The following is a 22,413-nucleotide window of genomic DNA, read 5'->3' on the forward strand; positions in this document are numbered from 1 at the left end:
CACCCCGTGCTCTGATGCCAGCGGCAGGAGCCAGGGGGTCAGGCCGTACCCCAGCCCAGGTGTGGCTGGCTGCCTGTGCTCAGCTCACTGCATCCGTCCTGTGCTTCCACCAAGGCCCCACGCCCGCAGCCTGCTCTCACTGGGATGTGGAATCAGCAGCCCCCAGCCCCGTCCGAGCCCCCATGGGGGGGAAGGGGCAGAGAAACAAAGTCATTTATATAATGTATCTCCCCGCTGAGCTCCTAATGGCTGGCGCTTTTGTTCTGCAGTGGCTGCCTGGCTGTGATGGGCAGGAAGCCGCAGTCTCCCTTTGTTCCACGGCCTTATTCAGCAATTTAGATCCATCATAAAAATCAAATATGCATGTTGCAATCGCCTTGCGTAAAACAGCTTCAATTTTCGCCTTTCTTTAATTGAACTCCATGGGAGAAAGAGGCAGGGCTGGGGAGCAAGGGGCAGCAGGAGAAGCGCTTTGTGTTTTTGTTCAGCGGGCTGTGAAAATGGGTAGTAATGAAAATACAGAATTTTTATCTTTGCCTCATTATTAAAAAAAAAAAAAAAAAAGAAGAAAAAATAGGACAGAAATCCTTGATAAGGCCTCCCTGGTAGAGGACAGCCTGTGGGGGAGCAGCCTTCTTTTCCCTGTGTTGTGGGGATGACAGGCTCAGCAGGGCTGGGGGATAAGGGGTGGCCCTCAGCATCGTGGCAGGGACTGGTGATACAGCTGGCAGCTCCATGCTGCCATAACACACAAGGCTGAGCTGACACACCATGGCTCTGCTCCTTTTATCCTTCCAGAATGCCAAGGCGGTCTTCTGTTGCTGAGAGCAAATATGAATCCTTAAAGATTTTGCCAGCACCTCTCTGCAGTGCTCCTCCAGGGCCGATGGGCACAGGTCCCTGGCTGGGTGCTGAGCCCATCCTGGAGGATCGCTGCAGAGAAGTGCCGGAGTTGTTTTCTCTCCACTCACTGCACACCCTCCTCACAGCCCTACGGCATGAGAGGATGATTGTCAGGGACAGAGCCAGAACCTGGGCTTTGGAGCAAGCCAGCAGAAGAGTGTGGACACAGGTTTCCATCTTGCCTGCACCTCTCTGTGGGATGGGGAGTTCCTGGGATCAGCTTCCTGTGAGCAGAGCCCAGGGGGCTGCTTTGCCTTGTGCTGTTCCAGCAGGAAGGTCCTGAAGTGATACAGGGAACCTGCTGGTGTGTGCCAGGGATATTTCTGTGCTACAGTGAACCTGCCCTGGCACAGAAGACCTTTGCAGGTGTCCTCCCCGAAGCTGCTTGCCTGCCCAGAGCCAAGCCCCAGCCTCCACAAAGCCCGGCAAGAACGGAGCAAGACAATCCATGGTCCCAGTCCTGTGTTTGTCCCCCGGGCACTCCCTGACCATGGGCAGACAGGGGAACCCCTTGCAGCTCACTGGGATGTGGCAGGGCCGAGGGACACACGGCAGGGCTGGTCGTGTCCCCTGTCCCTCTCCCCGACTGTGCGCACTGATCATGGTGCTGCTGGAGCAGGATGGACACGATGTCACACAACGAACACTGAATTTCTGCTTAAAAAGGAACTGGCACTGCTCTGCCAAAACACTCAACATTTCCCACACACATCAACCTGACTGTGGGGGGGAAAAGAGGCTTTGCCTTCTCTCTGCGCACATGATAATTTCCTGACAATTCTGATTTGGCACTGACTTTCCTTGCCCTCCCAGTGTGTCCAGCTCTGTGCCTTGGCTGTGGTAGGGGCCGACCCCACTGGCCAGTGGCACGGGGAGGCTGGAAGTACTGGGACAGGAGGGCGTGGGCACTCTGCGCATGCACGTGTGTGCATGTGTGTGTGTTTGTTTGCATGTGCCTGCCTCTGTGTGTGCAGGTGTGTACCCAGCCCAGCCAGCAGCGGTTTGGCTGAGAACTCCCTCCCCCATGCTGAGAAAATACCCTTTTTTGCTGTGACAATTCAATATAATTGAAAGTTTGCTTAGGAAAGAGAGTCTTTTTAACAGAACATGCTCACAGCTGAATCGATATGAATTATACGGCACAGAAGATGCCTAGGGTATTAAAACATTAATTAAGTAACATCATGCTCCCATCTAACCAAGAGCACAATACCATTTATAGGTACCGCTGTCTGTTCTCTGGGGCACTGTGAAGTCTCTCCTCTATCACCGCAGAGGCTGTGGGAGACCTGGAGAGCCTTTGGCTGCGGCTCGTTCCCAGCTCAGGCAGGCGCCGTCCCTTGGGATGGGCCGGTGGGCACGGCCGGGTGTCCCCTGCCCTGTGTGGAAGGGGCCCCGTGACTGCACAGCGCTCTCTCCTTTCCGTGATGCCGCCGCTCCGCTGCCAGCTGTGCCCCGCTGGTGGGTTGGGCTAACAGCTGGGTCCTGCTGGGGACACGCCACCGCAGCCAGCCAAGCGGTGGTGACCTCGACTCGTGGAAGGTGCCAGCAGCTCAGTACCCACCTGCCCTGGGGAGCTGAGCAGCGGCTGTGCCCGTGCAGCAGAGGCTGGATTAGCTCACATCAGCCCAGGGACTAACGCACTGATTCCACAAAACACCAAAATAGAAAGTCATTGGAGTGAAATCAGTGTCTTCACCACATCCCCTCTGGCAGAGCGTTAATTAAAATGACTCTCTAGTGCTTTAGATCATCAGGTGTACCTTGTTAACGAGCTTGGAACAGAGAACCGGCTCCACACTGGAGTTTAAGTGCTCGTGGAGTTAACCCTTCACCACTGCTGGCAGTTCCCAGCACACCCGTCTGTGCTCGGGATGTCTGAGCAGCCTTCCAGTGTCATTCAGACAAGGTGTGAGCACGGGACCCTGCCTGGGCCAGCGGGGCCTGGTGACAGGAGCGGTGTCCCTGCAGCAGCCGCACTGTGCCGGGCACGAGTTCCCGGGGGTCTGCCGGGTCCCTCCAGCTGGAAATGTAGCTCCAAATCCTTCAGGTCCTGCTATGGTTGTATAAATATGATTTTTTTTTTTGCCTGTAAGAGTGCACTAGTGAGAGCTGAACCTCTTTGAGGTGAAGGCAATGAAAGGTCATTAAAAACCACTCCCAGCCTTCTCTTCCCAGAATCACAGCATGGAAAAACCTTTTTATTCCTGTCAGAGGTTTGCACAATTCCCTTGGATGGGCTGCTCTGTGCAGGATGCTGCGCAGAGGTTTTTAACTTGCAGCTTGTGCAGCTACTCGAGGCCATTTACACCTTCCTGAACGTAACGAGGCACTTCCTCAAGCGTGGCTGTTTTACAGTGGAATTCAACCCAAGAATAAATAGCAACATTATATAATAAACTTACAAAACGGCTGGTCTAGGAACAGGAGAGATGTTAATGCAGCACAGTGCAAACAGCAGCGGCAGGAGGGTCACACTGGCCACCCTGTCACTGCCTCAGTCCTGTCTGCCCGTTAAAAAGGCAGGACGGAGTTTTCCTATTAATAAAACCCCTGAGATAAATAAATAAAGCCAGCTGAGAAACAATCCAGATCCCTGTCTGTTTAGGCTCATGCCAGAAGAACAGCACCCAAAGCAGGGGCAGGACCGGGCAGCCTGGCCAGAAGCAAGTTCCAGAAGAGTCCTGAGGCGCAGCGTGTCCAGGTGCACTTGGCCTGGCCACGCTGGGCGCCCGTGGGGCAGGGCGTCACCTTCCCAAGGCTGCTCCTGCCGCAGGGGCTGGGGCAGATACACCTCAGCATCCCGAACCATGGGGACCTTGGTGATTCTGACACACCTCAGTTTGTAATTCAGGGCATGTGGAACCCAGGTCAGCCTGCAGAATGCTCCACACCCCTGGGAGCTGCCGGATTTCCTCCCTGCGCCCTCTGCTCCGCCGGAGACCACGGAGCTCGGTCCTTCTCCCGTGGAGGGAGAGGAAGCCCCTTGCTGTCCTGGCAACTGCACCAAGGACACTGCCCCACCTGCCGTGGTTCGTGTAAATTATTTATCACTGTAGTTATAAATTAGAGATGAGCTGTGGCCCCTGTGACTCCTTTTGGATGTGGTCCCCGTTAGTAAATTTCAAGCCTTTTCTCTGCAAGGAGCAATTTTTTGGCAAGAGAATTGTGTAGTGAACTCTCAGCAGTTCCTCTGGGTTCCCTCCCTGCTGCAGAGGGAGCGCAACGAGTGGCCACTTACCTACTTACTTGCATCTTCTTTCAATTTATCAGCAGAAACAGATGTGATTTCTTTAGTTCACAAGTTTCAGGATGGACCATCAAGGCATTGCACCTTCCCTTGAACCATTCACTACAGAACCATGCCCAGAATCCTTCTGCAGTCATTTCATAAAATTAAACGCACTTAATAATGTCCTTTTCACACACGAAGCATCCCGAAGCTGCAGTACGGACGGCGCCGCTCGGCTCACTGCCTGCACTGGAACGGGAGTTCACGGCCCCGGCGCGGCGCCGTGGCCGCGGTGGGACGGACGGGACGCGCGTGTGCCCTGCTGAGCCACGCCACGCCGTGCCACGAGGCACGCACCCACCCGACACGGACCCAGCACCGCACACGCGGGACATCGAGACTAGAGCTTTTGCTCATTTTTTTTTTTTAATGTATCACAATGAGCAGGAAACATACGTGATGAAATAGTTCCAAAGGAGTATATTCAATTACCATCTACAGTCAACTCAACTATGACAACAAAGTCTTTTGTGACAAGTTTTTTAAAGTTTTGAAAGTTCCACGTGGTTTGTTTCTGTCAGTCTCATGTGTTTTGGTACAGTTCGAGATCAGCATTGTTACAGTAACAAAAAAGCTAACAAGACTACAGTATAGAAAAACACCAAGAACATCATTTTTGGTTTCACTTGCTCTAGTTTTTGTACATTGCAAAGGCTGTTCATAACCCTCTTCACCTCATTTATGCTTTCTGTTCTACCCAAACTCGCCCCCCCCCAAATAAAAACAAAAAAATAGTCAAAGTTTTGTTTCACAGTGGGCAGTATCAGCGCCAACCAACCGACCAACCAACAACCAAGCGACGGACCGACGGACCGACCGACCAACCGACCCAACTTCTGCTTCTATTTAAAAGCTTTTATTTATTTTTTTTTATTTTTTTTTAAAGCAAAATATATTTTGGTGAGCGTGCTGGCTGTGTCCACCCACCTTGTCCCCTGCCAGCCCCAGGTGGCCCCGCACACCCCTGACGCTTCTCTTTATTCTCAATTGTAGGAAACTTTGGCCATCTTCACCACTTTAAAAAGCTTTTTATTAAAAATAAAACAGAAACCCGCTTAATGCTGAGTTTGAAGTGTTTTCCTCGTGCCCAGCCTGGCCCTGCTCTGCCACTTGCTGGGAAGGCTGGCGCTGCGGGCCCCGCACCCGGCCCCTGGCAGCCGGACTGCAACGGGAGGAGGAGGCAACCTCGCACTGAAATAGTCTCTAGAAACATTTAGAAAAAATACAAGGAAATGAATTTATAAAACCTTTTAGTGGGTAGGAAGGAGGAGGGGGAAGGAACAGAGAGAAATTGCACTATGACCAAGCAATATAATTAAAAAAAAAAACCAAAAAAAACCCAACAAAACAAGACATAAGAAAAGGATTTCCAAAAGAGACCTTACGAAATTGGACAGATAAAGCTTGTGTTAAACTGGGAACTGGCATCACAGAGAGAATCCAAAACAAAACAAAACAAAACAAATTTCTATATGATACAGACAGAGTAACATACAACAGTTAAATGGCAAAAAATATATATATATATATATTTCATAGAATTACAAACAAGATAAAATAATGGAAAAAAAAACCTGTACAACTTTAGAATTTAAAAAATGTTCATCTCAAACACAGGGAGAAATACAAGAACGTCTGTTAAAGAAAACAGTTTGTTAAAACAGCAAACGCTCCATGGGTATGTGGTTCTGTTTTTGACACCTTATGCTACAGCTGGGTCCCAGGAGGAACATCCGGTGGTTCGCGCTTTAGTATCAACTACTTAAAAAACAATTAAAAAAGGAATTTGCACTGTGCATTAGCCTAGTCAGAAATATGTACAACAGTTCAGGATCTAGTCTTTCATCAAACTAAAACCAAAACTCCATAAAAATATAAGTGTCCCGCTAGAAACCGAACCCGCGCTCGTCTCTCAGATGCTCCGGTCTCTCGCGGAGGCGGCGAGTGGCTTCGGCCCGGGGAGGAGCAGCCGGAGGCGGCGGGAGGAACCTGCGTTCACAGTCTTCGACGTTCCCTTTTGAAGCAGGAGGAGGAGGAGGACGGTGGGCAGAAGGCTCTCGTGCTTTTGGGCAGAGGAAACGTGGTTGAAAGAGGTTGTTTCTGTTGGCATTTGGTTATGGAAGGGAACAGCAAAGTATCTACGTCTCCAAAATCTACATTTTAGCAGCATCAAGTTTTCCTTTCAAAGTCTGGGCCAGTTGAGGTGCATGAGGGCTGGGGGGGCCGGGGGGCTCCGGGCCTCCCTGAGCCTGGCACCCGGTGCTGCCACGGAGAGATCTTGGAAAGAGAAACCTGCCTGGGGTGCACTGGGTGCTCGCTAAGAGTTGTCTCTCTGCTTGCAGAAGAAGCACAGATAACAACCTGGGTACGTTTTTTTATTCTTTATTTAAACTTAGACTTGTTTGTTTAAATCAGAAACAAATTCTCAAGTAAAAAGAATCCTTTTTGCTCATTCTGCACCAGTGGTGAAGGGTATGTCTTTGGATTTTATTTAAAGCATGAATTTTCTTTAGAGAAAAAAAATGTAACAAAACCTTTTTTTTTTTTTTTTTTTTTTTCCCCAAAAGAAGGAACAGAGTGCAGCCTAATTACACAAACAGAACCGATGCTCGGAGGTCAGGAACAGAGTCTTTGAAGCATTTACAAAATGGGTAAAGGAAGAGGGGAAGAAAAAGAGAAGAAAAAAAAGAGAAATGGAAAACAAGAATAAAATAAGTGCACAAGGGTAACAGACATAGGTAAATCGCATGTATATGCCTTAAAAAGTTTCAAACCCCCAACAAAAAATATTCTGCAAGGGATCCTACTGACCCCCAAAACCCTTTGAACTTCTTTCTTTAGTTTTTATAAAATAATTATGCAACCACCCTCTAAGAAATGAAGGTAGCGACCATAAGTGGAAGATTACAGGATGGGGACGGGGATAAAGGTACAAAGGGGAGAAAAGCTCAGGCGAGTCGATGGATCGCAATCTATCTGTCTAGGAATGAACAAGACAACATCAAATGAGAAGCCGTCAGCTGGACCATACAAAAGCTAAATGTACACAAAAGGGTTTTTTCTTTTAAATCTACCATACTGCTTCAGTTCATTTCCAATGCAACAATCTACTCAACACCAAAAATGGTCATATCTATCATAAATACAGAAAGTCAGTTGTTTTAAAACTTTTTTTTTTAAGCTCCAAGTCCTCAACACTCTTTGTGTGGGTTTTTTTTTTTTTTCTGAAAAGTGGGAGTGCTTAACTTTTCCCCTTGGAATTGGCTTCAGCAGAAAAGCTACCCTTAAAATCCCCGAAAAGCTAAAGCAGTTCACATTGTTTTTATCTTGAATACTTTCTGCCCATTTTAAATTAAAAAAAAAAAAAACCAAAACAAAACAACAACAAAAAAAAAACCAACCCAAAAAACCAAAAAACAACAACAACAAAAAATCCTTTTCTGGAACAAAACCAAACCAAAACAAAACCCCCAAAACAAACGAAAGAAATTATATATATATGTATATATATATATATATATAAAACAATGATTCTGAAAACAGAACAAAGTGTGAGCGATTGACCTGAGAATAAAAAGACATTACATTTCTTTTTTCTTTTAGCAAGCCATTGGTATCTGAATGCTAAGATAGCAAGAAATTTAAAACTGTCTCCAGGTGGGCTGCTTTCCCATACAGCGCTGCCGGGCTCTGCTGTGCTATCAACGGGGGATCAGACGGGGCAATGTACAGGGGTGCGAGCTCCGAGGCGCGAGGAGGCAGCACGGCCTTCGTCTCCCAGTCCAACAGTACCTTCCAGAGGACAAATGTAACAGATTTTTTTTTCTTTTCTTTTTTTTAAGTTTTATTTTATTAAAAGGAAAGGAAAAAAGAAATGTAAAACCCACCGGCATCGTTATATGGGAAAACAACCCACGCTTTTTCTTTTTTTCTTTTTTTTTTTTTCTTTTTTTCCGTTTTTTTTTGGTTAGAAGCTTTGGAATTGCAGTTAGTCTATTTTTGAAATTGGTTTGTTATTAACTTTTTTTTTATTATTTAAATTCATTTTCATTGTTCATCTTCAAAGCTTACAATCTGAAGGTGTCCATTCCTATGCTAGCTAGACCACTGTCCTTAGGGCAGCCGGGGTCCTGGGGCCCCTCCGCCGGGCTCGCCGGTCCATCTGACTTTTGGCTAAGATCCGTGTCAGACTCCTCCGAATAGTCGTCTGTTGGCATCGAGGGCTGAACCCCTGAGGTGCTGCATGAACTTGAGGTAACCGTTGAAGATGAGGAGAGAGGAGGGAAAGGCGGCGGCGGCGGCTGCCCAGGGGGGGCTCTCGGGGCTGCCGGGGGCCAGGGCTTTCTGGAGGCGTGGGGGGAAGCCGGGGGGGGCCGGGGGGGCGGGGGGCTGTCGTTTGAGTGAGCGGCCGACTGCGAGGTAGATGCGGTGCTGGGGTCGGGGGGGCAGGCAGAGTGAGGTAATAGACTGGGGTGCTCTTTGGCGTTTCTTGCTGCTCTTGTGATTGTTCGATGTTTGTGCGGGGCTGACTCGAGATGCTGACTGAGGGCTTCGTCCCCACACACCGTGCTCTCGCACGCCACGCACTGGTACGAGCCGCTGCCCTGGCCGCTGCCGGTGGGCACGTGAAGCACCATCTCATGCAGGTTCGCCACGGACTGGCCGAAGAAGCAGAGGGACTTCAGGTGGTCGCTGGCCGCCTCCTGGTCGCCGAAGCACGCCTGGCACTTGCGGCACACCAGCTTGTACTGCACCTTTGGGACAATGAAAGGGTCGCAGAGCGAGTCTGCGCCCTTGCCTTCCGCTTCGGGCTCTTCTTGGGGTTTGGGCAGGAGGGGGGACACCTCGCGGGGTGCGTTCTTCTGCTCTTCTTGCTTGGGGGGTTCTTTGGCAGGGTCTTTGTCCGGGGTGGCAGCCCCCGTGGGGACGGGGGTTTGGCTTCCTTTGGGCTGCTGCGGTTTCTGCTGCTGCTGCTGCTGCTGCTGTTGCTGCTGCTGCTGCTGCTGTCGCTGCTGCTGCTGCAATGCCTCCTGCAGACTCTGCTGGTATTGCTGGTACTGCTGCAGCAGTGAGCCAGGAGACAGCCCCAGCAGCGCCTGTGACAGTGCAGGGCTGTAGGGGAACAGCCCCTCCATGCCATACATGGGCTGCAGGTACCCGCTCTGCAGGGCGCCAGGGATCTGTGGGGCGTAGTAGGGGGAAAAGCCAGGGACGAAGTAAGGAAGGAACTGGCTGGTCAGCAAGGTGGTGGGGTCCGAATTCAGGGCGGCCTGCAGCGCCTGGAGCTGCGCAGGCTCCACTGCATACTCCATGGTGGGCAGCGGGGCCGCGAGGGTGCCTGCCGGTGCCTCCCCCTTTTCCTTCTTGGGCCCTGGCAGGGTGTCCCCCTTCCCCTTGGGTGCCTTCTCCTTCTCTTTTGCCTTCTCGTTCTCCTTCTCCTTGCGCTGTGCAGGGGGTGGCTGCTGCGGCTGCGGGGTGGTGGCTGGCGGCTGCTGCGGGGCCACGGCCGCCGTGGCTTGTGCTGGGGTGGGTGAGCTCAGTGCGGCCGGGGGCTGTTTATTTGGTAATCCAGAGGTGGGGAGGCCGGGTGAAGGGACGCTTGTGCTGGGCAGGCCCATCAGATTGGGTTTGGGAGAAGTTAAAGCTGCAAGAGGGAGAGAGAGGTGAAAAGTCACTTTGTGCTGGGCAGGCAAGAAAGCATGAGGAGGGTGACCCCCGTCCATCTCACAATCCGGAGCCTCCATCTCCTCTGTATGAGGGCAGCAACTGGCCTGAGCTGATGCGTTGCTGCAGCACAGGCCAGAGTGCCCATCCCTGCTGCCGCTCCCTCTGGAGAACGGCTCCTGTCCCACTCCACAGGCCCCGCAAGGTGCGGACGTGCCCCCGCAGCCCCCAGTGCCTGCAGCTGCCCTGGCCCAGTGCCACCGACCGTGTGGTGGGTGATGGGGGCACCCACCAGCACCCAGAGGAAGCCCAACACAGCTGATGTTTTCCTGACTCCTCTGAAATTCCCAAATGATTAACACTCATGTCAGCATCTGCTCTAATGGGTCCCTGGGCCAAAGGACTCCAGTAGCAGGATGGTGCTAGGCCAAAGGGTGAGAACGCTCAGCCCTGCTCATCTTGTAGAAATCTTCACAGATTGGGAAGCCAATGGCAACTGGAGACTGAACAGGCTAAACCTAATTTATTTTGCCCTTATTAGGCTGATGTTCATGAATCCACAAACCTTTGAAGCAACCCCTTCCTTCCTTCCCTCTAATGTTAGGGGCTCTGGATGCTCAGCTTCTTAGCAATTCCAGAGTTTATGTGGTGTTCAGACATCTCCCCTGGGCATAAGTATTGTGTTTTGGGTGGAATTAAAAGTGTAATGATGCTTCCTCATTAAGGAGATAAGTTAATGGTAGAATGTGAAGCTTTGTCCCTCTTCCCGAGTGCAGGAATGACAACACTGTCCCTGGTGCCAATTTCTGCTCTCACAGTGGCTGGGGGTGTGAGTGTGGCTCCTGGAGTCACCTCCATTAGTCAGAGCTGCTGCAGCTGGCAAATACACTCCTGAAGAGGAATGTTTTGCTTGGAAACTCCTGTGATGCCATCTGGGGGAAAAAACCCCAAAATAAAGCTCCAATGTCCTGCTGGCACAGCCCCTTACATCCCCCAGCTCCTGAGCAGGAATGCGGTGTAAAACCCAGGAGCAAAACCCGACCAGTGTGTGACAAACCTGAGTGCCAGCACTGCGGCAGGAACAGCCTGGGCAGGAGCAGTGGCGGAGCCTGGGACCAGCTGGGGATGCTTGGTGACTTTTGTCTCAGCTTGTACTGCCCAGGAGCCGCACGAGGGCCGCAAGGAGGGTGGCTGCAGCTGGGAGCGCTCAGCCAAGGCTGACCCAAACCCTTCTGAAACCTGTGTCTGCTCCTGATGGGGCGCTGGGACAAGAATGATTTGTGACGACGGGACAGGTACGGAATAAGGCTCCACACGGCGGCCCCAGAGATGTCAGATAAGGGTACGTTATAGGTGGACACCACTGAAATTGATGTTTCCCAGCTGAACATGCCCGAGAGGTTCAAGAGAAGGAGCAGGAGGTAATTCACAGCGTTCCTGGATGCACGGCCTTATCTGCACTGACAGGCCCGGAGCTGCCGTGGCCTGACCTTTGGAGCTTTATCTAAAGGCCACAAACAGACTGTTTGACTTTCTAAACAGTTCAGTCCTGTCTAGGCAGTCACTGACAGCATTTAAGATTCATCAGATGCAGTCCCATCTCCCCAGAACACATCCTGGGCTTTGGAGAAAAATAAAAGCAACAATATGGACTGAAATGCAAAGAAGTAATTTTAGTTTTTGTTATAAACTTGGGGCACTAAGCAAACCTGCGATAGGGTGATGACATGATTTGCCAAAGAGATGCTTCTGGCCGAGTGCTCTGAAACAAGATCTGTGGTGAGAAGGGCGACATGGAAAACCCTCGCATGTGCAGGGGCCCATCAGACACATAATGAAACAAAGCCTTTGGATCACGTTTTTTAGGTCACTGCTGGTCATTGAGCTGCATCTTCCACTGCCAGTGTCTGCTACATGGCTTAGACTTTCCACCTATCCATGAGGTACAAAAGAGAGGAGCATTCTCAAAAGATGAAGCCCAATATCTGAGATTAGGGCACCCACAGGATTAAGACAAATTTCATTTTTATGTAACATTGTTAAAAAAAAAATCTTACTAAAATACAAACTAGGTTTGTCCCACAACTACACTATTTTTTGTTGAGGAGGTGCTTTCAGGTCATATCCAGCCATTACTCAAAACTGATCCTCAGCTACATTAGGATTTGTCCCAGAGGTCACCTCAGGGACATGTAAAGATGCTCTGGGCATCCGTCACCAGTGCTGCCACGCGTACCACGCCTTTCCCTGGAAACAGTTTGGATTTTTGAACACTTGCGAGTGTACCACATAAAATGAATGTCAAAAGGAAAGGAATAATCAACAGTGTATTCAGCACATTAGTCCTTCTGTTCCACTGGATAAACCTTCTATGTTCCACTTCCTTGAAGGAGTTTCAGGATTTCTACACAGGGATACGCAGCATGTCTAGATGTTGCTCTAGTTCAGAATTTGCTATTAAACTTCCTGAGTTCAAGAATTAGATAAAATACCTACTGCTTTTTTTGCTGTGAAGTCAACACGCTGAACTAATGGGCCAGGAATCCTGTTACCAGCCAGTCCCGAGGAACAACTGCTTGTGCTAGCTATGCACCAAGTGAAGGTGTGCCTAAGCAGGGTAACACCCGTACCCACCTGTGTTGGATGGAGTGAAGCCAGGTAAGGATGGGCTGTTGAGGCCTGGGAGCAAGACTGGAGGGATGCCCTGTAGTGCTGGGTACGCAGCAGGAAGGTTCAGAGCTTGCAGGGACGTGTTGTCAAACATGCCCTGCTGCTGAGCTGCCAGACCAAGAACCTCGTTGGCTTTTTTGATTCGGTCCAGCTCCTGCTGAGCCATCAACTGACGTACAGTAGCTGGGTCAAAATACTCCTTTTCCTTATCCAACTGACTTCCAATGGTTTCTTTAACTTTGGAGATATGCTGTTGAGAGAAGATATGGTCACGTACAGACAGCCGAGCGCTGTACTTGATGCCACACAAAGTGCACTCTGTTTTGGGTCCCTCGTAACTTGTTTGGTTTATACCAAAATGCTTGGCCATGCTGAGTTTTGACTTCTTCTCTTTCGCCCTCGCATTCTGGAACCAGACCTGAACAACTCTCTTTGGCAGTCCAATGTCATTGCCCAGGACCTCACACTCCAGCATGGTTGGTGTCCTGTAGTCATTAAAGCATGACTTAAGGACCTTGAGCTGGAGATTAGTCATCTGAGTGCGAAAGCGTTTCTGCCCAGGCCGGTCGCCGCTTTCGCCAGACTTGCTGGCTGAACCACTCGCACCAGGGCTGGGCGAGCAGGGGTCTGCAAGGCTGGAGGTTTCACTATAGTCCACAGTACCTTCATTGTCGTACTCTTTGCTGTAGAAGCTGGGAGCTGGGCTGACCAGGCCAGAAGACAGACGATCTTCATATTCGGACATTGCTATCATGGCTGCTTTAGTCAGGCCTTCGCTGGGTCCCGACGTGGATTTGGTTTCGGTTGCAATCCCTGTTGCGCTATCGTTGTCTGCGTTCCCTTCGTCTCCTGTGGTAGTGTCTGTGATCGCGGTATTGACGGAAGAGCAGTCGTCGTTGTCCAGCTTTGTCTGGTCAAAGTTCAGATTGACTGAGGACATGGAGGGACTCTCAAAGTCTTCAACTCCTTCCACCTTAATGGAGGATGGGCTCAGCAGGGTTCTAGGTGACAGTTCCATACTCTTGTTCACTGGGGAGAGGGGAACGCTCTGTCCATCGCTGCTGGTTGGTGGCATGTGGGAAAAGCTGGCTCCATCAAAGATGTCTCCTTTCATCTGGAGTCCCCCGTCGCAGTCTAGAAGCATAGCGGACAGCGTCAGGTTGTACCCAGCTCGCTTGGCCTCGTGCCAGTGACGGGATCGGATATGAGCTTCCAGAGCCGTCTTTGCTTTAAAGAGAGCTCGGCAGAAGGGACACCGTCTGTGGGCTTGGGCAGGCCCCACGGCTCTGAACTGCCCCTTCCTCTCTCGTGCACGGGTGTTCTGGAACCAAACCTGTACCACACGCTTCTTCAAGCCCACTTCATGTGCAATGTGATCCAGCATCTTCCGTGTGGGGTTGGAGTCGAGCAAGTATTTCTGGTACAGGATTTCCAGCTGCTCAGGGGTAATGGTTGTCCTTAGACGCTTATCCCTTTGGGGTTCTTCTCCCCCAGTCCCACTGTCATTCTCTCCAGGGCTTGCACTGGCCTTTTCCTCCAGCTTTCTCTTCAGCGTGTTCATGGTGGATGTCGGAGTTGACGGCGAGGTGGCTGAGCTTGCTGGAATCTGTGGTAACGTTCCAGACAGCAGCTGGCTTGCCAGTAGCGGATTACTGGGATCAAAAAGCATGAATGGCATATCCAGTGTTCTGTCCAGGAATGGGGGGTGGATAAACTGGTTCTGTGCACTCAGGAAATGGAGCTGCTGATGCTCTTGCCAATGCTCGAAGGAAGGGAATGCCAGTTTGCACTGGTCACACTGGTATGGGATTAGCTGAGGAGGTAGGTTTGCCAGCTGCTGAGGGGTGGACGTGTGAATGGGTTTGAGGGAGAGGTGTGAGAGCTGAGATGGACTTGGACTTGACTGTGACAAGGAGCACTGAGGGGGCTGAGGAGGAGGTGGCTGTTGCAGCGAAGAGGGGGAGGATAACTGTGAAATCTTTTGGTGTGCTGAACTTGTCTTTTGTTCTCCTTGGTCCTGTTGCTGCTGAGGCTCTTGCTTTGGTTGCACTTGCTTCTCTTGAGTTTGGTTTTGCTGTGTACTTGGAGGTTCAGACTGCTTTGGTTTCTCATCTGTAGCTTCTACTTTAGAACTAAAGGTGGAGGAATCGTCTGCCTCTGCCGTGAGCTGCAGAAAAGCTGAGGAGGTCGCATTGGCTGAAGATGTAGGTGTGCTGTAAGCTTGTGAGGGCATCGGTGTGCTGCAGGAGGAACTGGTTGGAGTCAAGAGCTCTATTGCATCCATAGAGTCTTCGTTCTGGCTATCATCCTGGCCATCCTCATCCTCATCTTTGTAACAAAGCTTTTTCTGGTGTTTAATGAGATCAAAAATGCGCTGAAAGACCAGACTGCACTTTTTGCACTGGTAGTTCAAGTTGCTTGTTCTAATGTACCTGTCATTTGTGAGCTCCCGTCGCTCCCCATCTTTGCCTTCTCCCTGATTCTCATAGTTTTTCCTAGCTTTCTGACGGGCATTCTGAAACCACACCACTATAACACGCGTTGGGAGGTTCAGCAAGTTAGAAAGCTGCTCAAATTCATCATCCTTTGGGTAAGCATTGGCATCAAAGAAGTCTTGCAGGACTCTGAGCTGGTAGTCGGTGAAGCGCGTCCGAGAGGACCGCTTGCTTCCCCAGTACTCCTGCTTTTGAGGCTCTGGAGAAGGAGGCCTTGAGTCTATCTTCAGCTCTTCCAGACTGGTAATGGGAGGGTTGCTGAAGTTGTACGGGGAGTCCTTGTTGCGTTGGCGCTCCTTGAACAGGGTGTTTCTGAACCAGTGCTTGATCACCTTCTGGGGCAATCCAGATTTGTCTGCCATCTCCTTGATCTGTTCCTCACTTGGGGAATTGTTAATGTCAAAATACTGCCGAAGGACTCTGAGCTGGTCATCGGTGATCCGTGTGCGTGGCCTCTTGTTCTGCTGCTGCTGGAGAAGGCTGGGGTTGAGCTGATGCTGGTACAACTGGGCCAAGTCAGCGGGCAGGGGGTCTACAGGGCCCAGCTGAGGTGGCAGCTGTGCTGGTAACGTCTGCAGGGGCATGGTTTGCATCATGAGCGGTGAGAAGATGGGGAGCTCCATCGGCATGGAGAGCTGGGTGAGTGGCACGGATGGCTGGGCCGGTGCGATAGTGGGAGAGGTGATTGGTGGGGCAGAAGTAGGGATGGCAGGAGCAGCAGCCGGCTGAGGAGGAGCTGGAGGGAGCGGAGGGGGCGGCGGGGGGAGGCGGGGGGGGGCGGCTCTGGGGTCTGCGGCCGCAGCGGGTACAGTTTGTCGTAGTGCTCTCTGTATTGTTTGGCAAATCTCTCTAACTGCTTAAAGGGAAAGTAATGTTGGTGAACGTGCTCTTGGTGGCTCTTCAGGATGAGGATGTTTGAGAAGAGCTTGCCGCATGTATCGCACTCCAGCTTTTCCAAGTTCTCACCTTGCTCTGTCTTCCCACTTTTCTTCTGCCCCTTTTGCTTGTTCTCGTTGTACTGAATGACGAGCTCAAAGCCAAAGTTTTCCAGCAAGGCTTTGGTGGCGTTGCCCCTCGCGTCAGAAGCAATCCGTGGAGGCAGTATGGAGGGCTCTGAACTGCTGCCCGGCACAAAGTCCTTCTTCTCTTTGGGCTTTAAGTTATCAGGAGGAGACTCCTTCAGTGGTACGTTATTGTCTCCCCTCTCTGCACTCTCCCGTGGGGTTTCTTTATCTTTCTCCTTCACGACAGATTTATTCTTCTTCTCTGGGTGCTGGCTCTGCTGTAACAGGACGGAGTGGGGTTGTGACAGGGACAGCTGACCTTGCTGCTGCTGCAAGAGCTGTGAATGGCTCTGCTGAGGGAGCTGAACTTGTGCCTTCAGGTCCTCCAGCAAACTTGGACCCGTCCCAGTCAATGTCAGTGCACCACTGGTGACAGGCAAGGTGACTTCTGGATTGAGCTGGAACTCAGCACTGGGGATGTAGAATGGGAACAGAAGATGCTGCTGCTGCTGCAGCTGCAGAAGGGTCTCAGTGGTCATCGGAAAGTGCGGCAAAAGTGCTGGGTTGAAGAGCTGGGACTGCAGGAGAGCAGCCTGCTGCTGCAGCTCTTGCTGCAGGTGGGCCTGGACCTGTGCCTGTGCCAAGGTTTGAGCTTGTTGCTGCTGCTGCTGCTGCTGCTGCTGCTGCTGCTGCTGCCTGGATGCAATCATATCTGCCAGCTTCTTGCGGTTCACCTCTTTGGGCTCCGCAGGGGAGGAGATGTTAGTGCTTACAGCATTACCCAAGGGAGGAATTCCCACACTATCACTGGAGACCTGGTTGAGGAGGCTGGGAATGGGAGTGGTGCCTGAAGTGCTCGTGCTGGTGGTTGCAAAAGCATTGCTGTTGCTGGCACTCACAGGGCTCGGTGTGGACGAACCCAGGGAGAGGCTGCTGCTGCTGCTGCTGCTGTTGCTGGCTCCGTTGCTGCTGCCGCCAGCCGCCTCCAGCTTGGCCGCACGAGCCTTGGTCTGGTGCAGGACAGACCTCATGTGGATCTCCAGAGTCGAGCTCTGGCTGTAGGCCACGTTGCAGGTGTTACACTTGAAAGGTTTGTTGTCTGGGCTGCTGGTAGGCTCAGGTTGCCCAGTAGCAGACTCTTGGAGGGCTCGTTTCAGTTTATGCAGATGAGAAACGGAATTGTAATGTACCAGGAGAATGTTCTTCTGCGTGAAGGACTCCTTGCAGACTGTACACTTGTATGGGCGAGATGGATCTAGAAATTTCTCCATAGTGAAGTTAGGGCCCTTCCTGAAGGGTAAGGCCCTTTTTGGTTCTGAGCCAGAGTCCTCTTGCACTGACCCCGAATCGCTGCCTGTTGGGCTCTGCTTTTCTTCCAGATCACTCTCCTCTTCCTTATCTTCCTCGACTATTATTGTGTGGTCCTCGGCAAGTGAAGGGTCACCCATAGCAAGGAGGTCCCCGTTGACCAAAAGACCACCATACAGCTGCTGAATGTCAGCCTCACTCAGCTCCAGGTGGCTGGTTTCCAGGTGCTTCTTCAGGGCCTGGAAGGTTCGGAAGCTGCGCTGGCAGAGGCAGCACATGGTGGCTGCCCGGATGACATGGTACTGGGAATGGAGCTGCAGCTTCTCAATGGTTTTGAAGGCCAGGCTGCACTGGTTGCAGCGGTACTTGTAGACGTGGCGGTCGGAGACCGGCAGCTGAGGCCGCTTGGCATGGACATCGTTGAAGTGTGTCTGCAGGGCTGCTGAGCTCTTGAACACCTGGCTGCAGCCCTTCTTCCAGCACAGGAAGCCAGAGTCCTCCCGGGCAGCGCTCGGATCAGCTGGAGTGGGCTTGGGGTCCCCGCTGTGCTCTGCACTGTCCGATGGCAAAAGGGTCTTCCCCACATCCTCAGAGATCTCTGTGGAGACAGAGCAAACCCAAAAATTACACCAGCACACCACGGTAGATCAACACCCCTTTCAGTCCTGAGTAATCTGTGGTTTTTAATCTCCAACACAACAAGTATTTCTAACATTTCTCCTCTGTCTTCATTCATTTGTTCCAATACCAGCCCATTAACCTCATCATGGCCCATTGCATAAACCTACACAATTTACTTCCTTGCCCACTTTGAATATCTGGTAATTATTCACACACACATCCCTTAGTGCATTTATCACCTTCATTTCTCCCTTTCAAGCAAAAGCCATTCAGCCACCTCTGTCTTCACGGTTCCGTTTTGATGTCCTGCCTATTTTCAAAATAGAAGGCTCATCAGACTGAACACAGTATTTGAGTCTAGGTCCTATCAAAGAGAGGATTATCAGGAATGAAACTGGTGCCTGACCAGGAGATGGAGCTGGGGAAGCGGTGGGACCCAGAATCGATCTCTTTGACCTGCACTCACCGGACTGTTTCCCCAGCTCCTCTGCACCCGAGTTCCCATCCTTCTCTGGAGCAGCTGCTGGGAGGAACATGCTGCTGGGCATCATCACCTCAGGGGTTGTCACCTAGAGACAGGGGGAAAGGACACAGGGAGAGGAAAAAGACAGGAAAATATTTTAAACATCTCCAGTGGCAAAACCAGACATCAGTATTTTAAGTCAGAAGCGTCATTTTTCACAGCTCACTGAAGACTTCGTATTTATTAGACAAAGCTCAAATCAGTCAAAAGTGTTTCTACAGTTACATTCTGGACATAATTAGCAGTGCACACTTGAAGAATAATCTTATTATTAATATTTTTCCTTTATGTGGAATTCAGACTTTGATCACTGACAATGTTTTGTCATGGGCTGTGAAACTTCTTGTGCAACCAATTAGGTAGATAAGTTGAAAGGCCCACCTTAAGCTGCTGAAAACATAATAAGGCCCCTAATTAAATCATACCTAGTAAAGTACACTGTAATCTTGAACCAGGGAGCATTGCAGCACTGTTTTCAAAGTGTATCGATGCAGGGAAGGGAGGGGCATGAGAAAGAAAAGTACAAATAAGGAGAGAGGTGACAAAGGAAAGGATGAATAAGAAAGGACTAAAGAGAAAGCAAATTGTGAAATAAAAAGCTTTTGGTAACCCTTTCCTTGCTCTGACTGATGCATTCCCTTCGCTCCTCTTCAAGTATTTGGCTAGACCCTGCACCATCAAAACCAGCGCAGTGCTGGGACACCACTGCTTCTACAGAGCTGGAGAATCTGCATGGCTCAGCTGGAGAGACTCTTTGGAAGAGCCAAATGTGAAGAGCCCTTGGAAGAGCCAGAACTCATCCTGTTCTGGAAAACTGTTTCTTTGGATGTACCTGGTCACAAACCATCTCACCAGCAGCCTGCACATGGCTGGCATCAGATGCAGGACAATGAATGTCTGGAGACAATGCCTCACACTGCTGGAATGTTGCCTCAAAGCACTGGGACAGAGCCACGCCACTCTCAACATCCCTGTGTTTTCCAGCCCCGGGCTTCCAGTGCTGGTCAATGTCTGTGGCAAGTGAAGACTCCTCTACAGCCTTGAGTAGCTGCCCATGCCACCTTGCTGACAGCCAGGGAGCGTTCCCTCTTCACCAGGTGCTCCTGGCCATGCCTGTGCTGCTCCTGCTCCCAGCCTCCCACTGCTGGGAAGCTGAGGCACTACTAAACACTCCTATTCAGGTGTAAGGCAAAACAAGCCTCTCCGTCCTTCCGCTGGATATGGAGAGGGCATCTGAACCCCAGATTTCAGGAGAGAGAGAATGCGTGGCGGCTGCACACCATGTACCCGCCTTTCTGCACAGCCAAGGACCACAAGGCTCTGAGTGAACTGCAGGATACAGGAGCACACCTGAGGTGAAGCTGAACCTCATGGAAAATCTCAGGATGAAGTGGTGGCACAGAAGCAGCTGCAGAGCCATGACCTGAGCTGTGAGGGACACAGAGCTCCCTCCCCTTCCTGGGCCAGCCATTGCATGGCAGCGAGTGCCAGGCCCCATGGAGCGGTGGAGAAGGCAGCTGGCACATCCCAGGAGGGGAGCTGAGCGCACCAGACTCACTCCACCTTCTACGCAAAACAGAAGCGTCTGATGGCTGTGGGTGGTTGCTTGGTAGACGTGAAAGGTCACAGAGTAATTTCCAGTAGCTGGCTCAGAGGAGGGGGAAGAGCATGGATGCTGAGAAGGGGAGGCAAGAAGAAAACGTCCCTCTCAGCTCTAGCAGCAGGAAGAGCCTGCTTTCCTAGGATCTTCGGGAATTATGAAAAATAAATCATGAGAAATTAAAAAAAACCCCAACAGAGTAGAAAAAGAATAAAATTATCTAACACCTCAGCTGCACATCATTATAGAGCTGTGGCTTTTCATAGGCGTTACAGTACGGCAGCCGTCCCCACCACCACGCTCAGTACGACGGATCAGTAATTGTTTTCATACACTTTAATTAGAAAAACTCAGATGGCTATGAATAATAATGGAAAAGAGAGACTTTTGCACTTGAAAGGTTGAAGTCAATCAAGTGTGAATGACGGCAAAAAAGAAAAAAAAAAGACACCAATTCATCAGGCCTCTGTTGTCTCGCCGCGTCTTTAATCATAATTCCTGATTGGGATTCAAGAAGGCAGTAAGCAGCGGTTCTTTGTCTGCCTTCACCTTCCGTCAATTAACTCTCCCCGAAATATAATCATCAACCTCACATGCTCCTCTGCATCTTAATCTGGGGCTCCAAACCTGTAAGTCCTGCCCTATATGTGTTTAAGTAATTACCTTTATCTACCTGCATCTCCACAGCCACCATTCCTTCCCTTCCTTCCATCTTCCCTCCAGCACAGGGAAAAAAATAAGGAAAAAAAAAAAAGGCTGTGGTACGTTAAATTGCTACAGGCACAAAATTCCCAAAGGCAAACAGAAAAAAAGCTTGGAAAAAAAGTGCAGGGAACTAGAAATTCTGGGTATGGATGCAGGAGCTGTGGCAATGCAGCCATGGGCTGGCCTTAGGGAGCAAACCACTGGAAAGAAGGCACTGGTCAGCAACTGGACCCACTCTAGTCCTCTGGCTACATCCAGGCTGCTCCTGTCCCTTTCCTGCATCATGATCCAGGGCAGGACCCTCGGTCCTCTCATCCCCATGGACCAGCCCCGAGCAGGTGGCAAAGACACAATGAGTGCAAATGGGCTGCACCCAAATCACTTTGCACTGACACACAGTTCCAGGCTGCCTTTTTTGAAGGGTTTGTCCTTTTACACTGCAAAAACACCTGAGGACATCTCATTTCTCTGGACGTGCAGAATTCGCTTCGCACGCTGAGGCTGCTTTTCGTATAAACTGAGGGCGGGGGCACGATGGGGCAGGAGGGCGCAGTGACCACAGCTCCCAGGCAGGCGCGACAGGAGCGGTGCTCTGCCACACAGCATTTTGCACTGCAGGTGTATTTCATGGCAGTAACTGTTCCGGGGATCCAAAGGAGTGTGTTTATCTGGAGCACAGCCCGTGTTAGTGCGTGCGGCTGTCAAATGCCCTCCGCCTCCCTCTCACCTGCACAGGCGATACCTGCTGTGTCATCCGGGCATCCCTCCTCAGCTTGGCAACCCCTCCCCTTCCTCAGTTCCTGTCTCCCTGTTTCAACGGCTCCAAAACTGTTTTACAACAGCAACACATCAGTCAGCCTGAGCCATTACGAAAACAACCCTCCAGCTGTGAGTTCAACAAACGTGGTTTGTCACCCCCCTTCCCTTCTCTGTTCATACCTGTTCTTCTCTGTCCAACACCAAGCCCTGCCCCCTGTGTGGCTGCAGCGACCATCTCCTGTCCCACAGGTCACCAGCAAAGCTCACGGCAGCATGGCACCTCTGTCTCGGTGACCCCGGTGCACCCCTGTGCACCGTCTGAGCGCCATCCCTGCAGCTCCAACGGCTAAGATCCCTCTAAGTTCTCCTCCTGTTTCCACACAGAAGGGCCTTAGAGGATGGGAAGCTGAACAAGCCTCTCTGCCCCCAAGAACCCCACCTTTTGGGTGAAATTCAGACCCCTTCAGCAGAAAAAGATGTCTATATGATGATGAGATCCATGGAGAGGCAGTGCACCCCACTCCAGTGGCCACTTCTATGGACACAGTGGCCCAGTAAGGACTGTTACAGAGCACCTGAGGGCTGAAGGGCCAGGTCTCCTGCCTCCCTGCTCCACCAGTATCCACACACTCTGACACCGACAAACCTGTCACCCCTCTGCAGAGCAACCAGTGGGCCCACTCCTCACGGGTGACAACCTCCGGCAGCGACACGCACAGCTCCGGCCACCACTGGATCTACTGGATTTTTAGCAGCCAGCTGCAGAGCTGCTTGCGTGCAGGGCTGGAGGCTCAGAGCCCAACACCCATCAATGCAACACCTGCATATTGCTGACATATCCAAAAAATTACTCCTGGCTGCTGTGAGCA

General features: G+C 51.1%; 1 protein-coding gene across 1 annotated transcript in view; it reads right to left on the reverse strand.

Annotated features, from left to right (window-relative positions):
• Positions 1 to 6,561: 6,561 nt before the first annotated feature.
• ZFHX3 (zinc finger homeobox 3) overlaps positions 6,562 to 22,413 on the reverse strand; it is a 137,690-nt gene continuing 121,838 nt past the window's right edge. The window contains 4 exon segments of the mRNA XM_040075073.2: positions 6,562 to 9,839; positions 12,494 to 15,790; positions 15,793 to 17,934; positions 18,424 to 18,526. Of these exon segments, the coding sequence (XP_039931007.1) occupies positions 8,263 to 9,839; positions 12,494 to 15,790; positions 15,793 to 17,934; positions 18,424 to 18,526 (7,119 nt within the window). The 3' untranslated portion in view covers positions 6,562 to 8,262.

The sequence above is a fragment of the Hirundo rustica genome, chromosome 11, assembly GCF_015227805.2.
Source record: "Hirundo rustica isolate bHirRus1 chromosome 11, bHirRus1.pri.v3, whole genome shotgun sequence".
In the NCBI taxonomy this organism is placed as follows: Eukaryota; Metazoa; Chordata; class Aves; order Passeriformes; family Hirundinidae; genus Hirundo; species Hirundo rustica.